General features: G+C 48.9%; 1 protein-coding gene across 4 annotated transcripts in view; it reads left to right on the top strand.

Moving 5' to 3' along the window:
* Positions 1-241: 241 nt before the first annotated feature.
* SNX11 (sorting nexin 11) overlaps positions 242-7641 on the top strand; it is an 8680-nt gene continuing 1280 nt past the window's right edge. The window contains exons 1-7 of one of the 4 annotated variants that reach the window (XM_025859287.2): positions 319-515; positions 2608-2667; positions 3621-3675; positions 4113-4199; positions 4497-4597; positions 6630-6725; positions 6959-7171. In XM_025859287.2, coding sequence (XP_025715072.1) covers positions 3634-3675; positions 4113-4199; positions 4497-4597; positions 6630-6725; positions 6959-7171 — 539 coding nt within the window. In that variant the 5' untranslated portion in view covers positions 319-515; positions 2608-2667; positions 3621-3633. Of the gene's footprint in view, positions 261-318; positions 516-571; positions 863-2607; positions 2668-3620; positions 3676-4112; positions 4200-4496; positions 4598-6629; positions 6726-6958; positions 7172-7641 lie in introns of those variants that run through there. The other 3 variants (XM_073883794.1, XM_073883795.1, XM_025859286.2) reach the window with 3 other exon arrangements.

Genomic DNA, 7641 nt, shown 5'->3' with positions numbered 1-7641 from the left:
CTCTCGGGACTTTGCGAAGCTCCAGGAACGTGGACGTCTTCTTCCCCGATCCTCTCACACTCCGGACGGCCCTCGGCCAGACAAATACCGGAGACAGCCTCCTGACACCTCTTGGCCCCAAACACCCTCCTTTGGACCTTTAATAACGCTCCCTGGGCCTGATTGGCTGGGCCTGACAACGATGGGTGGGACACGGCTCCGGATTGGCCGTCAGAACCCATTCGACGCTCCTCTCCCGCGTCCACCCTCCAGCGTCCCAAGTGAGTCTTAGGGGATCCCGACTCCCGGCCAGGGTCTGGGTGGGGCCAAGTGCAGCGTCTCCGGAGCCGGGATCTCCACTAAGAGTTCGGGCCTGCAGGGGCGGGGCCTCCTGGGCCCCGGGCATTGGTGTGGCCGGGAGCCTTCTCCCGTCGTGCACCGGGGCACCGGCCACTCACCCGGAAGGAGAAGCCGAGATTCTGGCTATATGGTGCGGCTCTGGCGGTGTCGCTGTGGGGAGTGGGTGCTGCTCTCAGGTGAGGGGTCGTGGGCGGGGCCGCGGGGAGTGGGTGCTGCTCTCAAGCGAGGCTTGAGCGTCAGGAGTGGCGTTTGTGGGTGGGGATCTCGCTTGACATCTTAGGGAAGAGGCTGTCTCACCTCCCGGGATGAACGCGGGGGCTTGCTCCGGATCCAAGGAAGGAAACCCGGCTTTTTCATTTGTTTTTAAAGTATAAAGCATCTTTCCTTTCCACTCCCTAAGCTTAATAGTCAAAGGCGAAGAAGGTCGTGGGGCCCTTTTGCTCCTAGTTCGTGGAGAATGGAGGTGGAGTGACCAGAGTTTGGCAACATTTACCGAAACGACTAGGGCTAGGAGTAACGACAGGTATTTTACGGGACAGAGGTGGGCTCTTGTGCTAGATTGTGGTCGCCTTTGTAATTTACCTCCCAAGTGTAAGGAGTGGCAAGTTACAGACGGACAGAAGGATGGAGCGGAGCTGCTTGGTTGGGAACATACAGAACTTGGTCAGAAAAGGGAGCATCCTCTACCACCTGTGGGTGTTTAAGAAGGAGAGCTTTTTGAGTTGGCATCAGGCTCCAGGGGCTCAAGAATGAGTAAGAAGGGATAGGAGTCTTGGTGGCTCAATACGCTTTTATCACCCTGTTTTTCAACCTTTTTGAAGTAGTTTAAATGGGAGTGAAAATGGTGGTGCGAAAGCCTGAATTGCTACCTTGAATTGTTAGGACACAAGAAAACCTTACAAGGAATCTGCTTTGTAAAAAGCAAACAACTGGGTTCTTCCCAGGGAGATTGGTGGTGGCACAGGTGGAGAAGGTAAAGGAAGCTTCAGATATGATTGAAAGGACCCAGGAAATGTAGTCAGTGCAGAGTGAGATGCATACATACATAGCTGAGAGGATTGCTGACCTATCCTTATTTGAATGACGAGGATCCATCTCCCAGATCACGAGCTAACTTTAGGAACTTCCTTTTTCCCCTCCACCGGCAAAACTGAGCTTCATTTCCTTCTGGGGAGTGGCATTTATGTGGAGGAAGCTGATGGAGAATGGTAATTGATAGAAATTATGATTTGGAGTCTAGGTTTTTGTATTTGTTCCAGTGTCCAGTGTTTTTAAGGCAGAGTTACAATGGAAACTTTGTTAGTGCTCTTTAAACTTAGATTTAAGTTTACAGCAACTTGGTGGGGGGGGGGGTGGTGCTAGGATTTTTATTTTAAGCCAGTTTATTAAAGCCAGTTTATAGCTATTTTTTTCTAAGTGGTTTTAGCCTCAAAGGAAAGGAGAGGAACCTATGCTTGGAGGTGGTTCAGGGCCCTAGACACACTCTTCTTGAACCTGAGAATGATGGCCACTTAGTCACTAAATTATGGTACTGAATTTGGCAGACCTTTGAAGGCACAGGAGATGTGTGAGCTCCACTGAGTGTGTGGATGACTCTGATTTCCTTGTCATCTTGCCCATCGTTACTTTTGTGAAAAGACACGTCAGAATATTTAACTCTCTGCTCCTGTGCTGGCAATTTACCAAATGCCTGAAAAGAGAAAAGGAAAAAAAATTTTTTTTTAAATCTGAGGAGGTTAATTGTTCACGAGTCGGCCTGTTCTTTTTGGTCACAGCCATTTGATTGCTTACATCGGGGATGTTACAGATTGGTTGTTAAGGATTCCTTTCAGTTCAGGACCCCTTTGTGACGGTGCCTTCATCAGATGAAAAATCAGATTGTCAGCGAAAGTACAAAGATGGCATCGCAGTCATAAAACCTCTGGTTTGCTCAACGGTATAGCCCAGTCCCATCATCCACCACGCAGTTTTGTCTCTGTGTGCAGTGGCTATGTGTGGAGAGATCTTCTGGTATACTGGAAAGGATTGGGAAAGCTGTTTGCTCTGCTAATTTTGTGGTGTAAATGAGTTCCCCTTCTCTTGAAACGTTAGCCTTGTGTTAGCAAAACATAAAATAGAAGGGAACTCATTACACACTGTTCTAATGGTAAGGCAGAACTAATAAGAGAATGTGTTTAAAATTAATTGTAGGACTGTAAAAATGAGTGGGTGTGTGAATGGGCATGGGGGGAGGTGAGGGAGAGCTTCGAGATAGTCTTGTTTTCCCAGGAGCCAGCCTGGATCATTTGTTGGCAGTACATATTGGCTGAAGTCAGTTTTCATTTCAAGGTAAATTGGAAAGGGAAATTAAACCTTATTGTTCCGCTCTTAAGAGAGGAGAAGGGGGTGGAGGCGGCCGCCAGGGTGGATGCTGTTTGAGTGGTTCTAGGAGTAACAAGATTAGTGCTGTATTTTAACAGAAGGTGACATCATGGGCCCCTTTGGACTGGAGTAACCCTGTGCTGGAGGCTTCATGATCCCCTTGTCGAAGTGGGCGATGTCGCTGCACATGTAAACGGCCACACTGGGGGAAATCAGGGGCTTAGGCTTTAATGAATCTTTACAAAGGAGCGGAAAACATCCCGAGCCGACCCGTGCAGCTGTGGGGTGCTTGGGCAGAGGTACAAACCGGAAAGCATGTCGAGAGAGGAAATGATTGGAACCATTGGCTTGGGTTCCGGAGAACAGATTAGGTAAGGGAAGGTCGCAACCGGGCAACCCACTCAGGTGCTCCCCGCGCTCTCCAGCTCTGTGATTTACTCCTGGGTAGGCGACTGGTTAGGAAGACAAAGAGAGACTTCAGAACATGGGTGTTTGTGGGGCTTGGTGGTCTCTAAACCGCCAGGAGGGGGCGGTGTCAGGCTCCCTTGCCGAGGCGTGTTGTGTGGCCACAAGACAGGGGCTTTCCCCTGCAGTGCTCCTGCAGAAAGGTTTGACAACCCAACTTGCCTGTTCTGGCTGCCCGAGGTGAACGCTGCATAGACCCAAACATGCTTTGGTTGGAGGTGGCCTGGTTAAGGGTCCAGGCTGTGGTATGCGAAGGGAGGCAAATCCCCCGGGGCTTTTGGCTCGGCACTGGGCTAAGACGGGGATTTTTTTGCTTCCTCTTTAAGTTTTACACAAGAACAACAACAAAAAAGGTGCCTGGGTTTTCCCGAGGGGGGGTCAATGAAAATTTTCCTTGATAAAGAGTGATAAGAATAGAAGCATGCTAACCATGATTGTTCCCCTGTCCCCACCAGATGTATTCTTCCAATGGGCTTTCAGTGTAGGATGTTGGAAAACCAAGAGCAGGAGGTAAGCGTGTGGTCTCCAGGAAACAGGTGGGTAAAAGTTTGATGGGATTTGGGGAAAGATGCCAGTCATTGCTCCATGGTATTTTAATGATAGTAATACCTTGGGGGTTCTGATGAGCTCAAAATAAAGGCAAGAGAAGGAAATCCATAGTAAAGCCATTCCTGGGAAATAAAGGTCCATTTTGACTAACTTTTCTATTCGTTGGGATGCAGCTGAATGTCTGATTCATGAGGGCAAGGATTTTTGTCTCTCGTTCATGTTCTTCCCCTAGTGCCTCAGAGCAGTGTCTTGACACATAGTGGGTGGTCCATAAATATTTGTTGAATTGAATGACTGCATGAGAGAAGGTTGGTGCCGATTGGAAAGAATCTGGCAGCCTGTGTTGTCGGAGGTGCCTCACCATGTGGCTGAGCTGAAGGAGCCTTTCTTACCTCCAGGAGGTGATCACTGTGCGTGTTCAGGACCCCCGTGTGCAGAATGAGGGCTCCTGGAATTCTTATGTGGATTATAAGATATTTCTCCATGTAAGTGCATCAGACTTCGTATTGGGGTCAACCCCCTCCGCGGCTGAGGGCTAGTGTGGAGGCGGAACCTGTTTGTGGGTGTTTTGACAGTCCTGAGACTGAAGAGGACTGAGCTTGGGGCCTGCGGGACAGCAGTGGGAACTGCCTGCTGGCCCGGTGCTCTAGCTGGAGCCTCGGCTCAGCACTGTAGCCTGGTGGCTTGGATCCTCTGTGAGCGCGATGAGGGGGAGCGAACCTGGTCTTTTTCTACTTGGGTTTTTTTTTTTTTTTTTCTTTTTCACGTACTTCCTCCTGTAGACCAACAGCAAGGCCTTTACTGCCAAGACGTCCTGTGTGCGTCGCCGCTACCGTGAGTTTGTGTGGCTGAGGAAGCAGCTACAGAGAAATGCTGGTTTGGTGTGAGTTTGCTTCTGCTTCTTTCTTGGGTCTGAGACTGGCTTTTTAGGCACATACATGAGAACCAGAGTTTACAATAAAGAAAACTTGGCAACATGTCAGGCATTTAGGAAAGAAATGTGTTCTTAAATTATGTTTTCAAGTCAGTGGAAAAAATAAAAACAGAGCTGTAGTATTTTGACTGAACAAAGTCATACAAATATCAAAAATATTTTTCATTTTTTAATATGCATATTTATCTAGGGCTACACAAATGTACTGCTGGTATTTTATATGTGCATATCACTCGTGATCAGAAATTTGTTAGCACCTGGACCTATGTGACCCGTGGTGTTCCTGTCCATTTGACATGTAATACAAAATGTTAATTTTTTTCTTTTTTGTGCAGAGACCTTTTCCCAGAGACATAACAGACTGAAAGCCTTAGGAAAAGCAGTATTGTTCACTCCTCACTTACACCACTCCAAATAAGTCCTAAACGGGAGAAGTGTAGAACAGTGATTCCATTGCAGGACAGTCACTGAATGCTCTGGGAACAGGGGGCCTGTGGGTGACCTAGCCAGTTAGTTAAAATGTAGGACTGATGAGGCCGCTGTCAAGGGTCAGGCCCTCACAGCCAGTTGGAACTTCTGACAGATCCTGCATTCTCTTGCCTGGCCTGTTTTTGTTTGTTTGTTTTGTTTTGCTTTTTTAGAGCGAGAGTGTGAGCTGGAGGGGAGGGGCGGGGGGGGAGAGAGAATTCCAAGCAGGCCTCATGCTCAACTCAGAGCTAGATGTGGGGCTTGATCTCACAATCCTGAGACCATGACCCCAGCTGAGATCAAAAGTTGGATGCTTAATGGACTGAGCCACCCAGACACCCCTGGCCTGTTTTTTTTTTTGTTGTTGTTGTTGTTGTAAGAGACAGAGAGGCAGCATGAACGGTGGGGGAGAGACAGAAGGAGAGGGAGAGAGAGAGAATCTTAAGCAGGCTCCACACTCAGTGCAGAGCCTGAGCCGGGGCTCGATCTCAGGACCCAGAGATCATGACCTGAGCTGAAATCAAGAGTCAGACACTTAACCAACTGAGCCACCCGGGCACCCCTGGCCTGTTGTTTTTTAAAAAAATATGTTCGTAATAGAAGCTAGGAAGATTGAAAGAGTTTGTGGATGCCTTGCTGCAACTCAACTATTCTTAGAAAATTCAAAGCATGTGAGGGGCGCCTGGGTGGTTCAGTGGGTTAAGCATCCGACTCTTGATTTCCATTCAGGTCATGATCTCAGGTCATGAGATTGAGCCCCAGGTTGGCTCAGTGCAGACTCTGCTTGAGATTCTCTCTCCCTCTCCCTCGCCCCCCTCCCTGCTCATGCTCCCTCTAAATAAATAAATAAAATCTTAAAAAAAAAATTCTAAGCGTGTGGCCTTCTTGGATTGGAGGAGCTAGTCTTGATTTACACACAGGGACTCAGGATGCTTCATGCCTCCATGTCCAGGTTTCTCCGTGTTTTAAAATAAGAGCTGATGGCGGGAGTGGGTTTTGTAAACAATGTAGTAAACTACATAGTACATAGTACATACTACACTCTTATTTGGAGTGGTGTAAGTGAGGAGTGAACAATACTGCTTTTCCTAAGGCTTTCAGTCTGTTATATCTCTGGGAAAAGGTCTCTGCACAATGTAGTAAACTACATAGCAGCAGTAGAGTTTTGAAGTCATGGACATGGTTCAGATACCAGCTCTGCTGGTTACTAGCTGTGTGACACTGGGAAATTTACTTAACTTCTCTGATTCTATCTCCTTACTCCTGAAATGGGGACATCAATAGGTTTTTCGTAGGGTTTTTGGGAGGAGTAAATGAAATAAGGTTTGTAAAACATTTAGCACAGTGGCTGACACGGGGCATGCAGTCAATAGTAGCCCTGCCCCCCCCCACCTTATTAAAAGCTATTTGTTCTGATTTGTGCCTCTTTTTAGGGGATTTCCTTGATCAGGGGGTGGAATGACTGTCTTTAATGTCGCACTTATCTTGGGTGTTACATTATGTGACCCCACAGGCCTGTACCTGAACTTCCTGGGAAGTCAACCTTCTTTGGCAGCTCAGATGAGTTCATTGAGAAGCGGCGACAAGGTCTGCAGCGCTTCCTAGAAAAGTGAGTAGATGGGGTGGGCTAGCACCTGCCTCCTGGGTGCGGGCGGGGAGGGGGGAAGGTGCTGGGCACGATGGCCCCTTGGAACAGACAGGCACGTCTGTGGTAGATGCCTTTCTTGCACCCGCATGCCTTCAAGTGCCCGCTCAAGCCAGAAGCCCTTTGGGGGTGGGGGGGGCCTGGGGAGAGCAGCTGCTCGGGGTGAGTCTGTGCTGTATCTCCTGTGTTTGCCTCAGGGTCCTGCAGAGTGTGGTCCTCCTCTCAGACAGCCAGTTACACCTCTTCCTGCAAAGCCAGCTCTCGGTACCCGAGATAGAAGCCTGTGTCCAGGGCCGAAGCGCCATGACCGTTTCTGATGCCATTCTTCACTATGCTATGTCAAACTGTGGCTGGGTCCAGGAAGAGAGGCAGGGCTCTTCTCACCTGGCTAAAGGAGACCAGCCGAAGAGGTAACTGGAGCTCCCTCTTTTTTGTGAGGCACTGAGGGCTAGGATTACTGTCACCTGGGCCAATGAGGTGTCCACTTGATAGAGGAAGTGCCGTCACAGCGTTGTAGGCTCTCAGAAGGGGCCTCGTCCTCCCTGTGCATGGTTCTGTCCTCATGCGCTGGGGCCTGAGCATCTGGGTTAACCCGTCCCTGGGTAGCCGGCTTTCCCACCGAAACCTGGGGAAAAGAAGAGAAGTCTCGCTTATTCTTTATTTCTCTCCACTTTCTATTTTATTTTTTTTTAAAGATTTTATTTATTTATTTGAGAGAGAGAGAGAATGAGAGATAGAGAGCACTAGAGGGAAGAGGGTCAGAAGGAGAAGCAGACTCCCTGCTGAGCAGGGAGCCCGATGTGGGACTCGATCCCGGGACTCCAGGATCATGACCTGAGCCGAAGGCAGTCGCTTAACCAACTGAGCCACCCATGCGCCC

This window comes from Callorhinus ursinus, unplaced genomic scaffold (assembly GCF_003265705.2).
Source record: "Callorhinus ursinus isolate GAN/ISIS: 27379988/994484 unplaced genomic scaffold, GSC_fseal_2.0 scaffold52, whole genome shotgun sequence".
Taxonomy (NCBI): Eukaryota; Metazoa; Chordata; class Mammalia; order Carnivora; family Otariidae; genus Callorhinus; species Callorhinus ursinus.
Note: the sequence above shows the minus strand (reverse complement) of the source record. Positions and strands in the feature narration are given on the sequence as shown.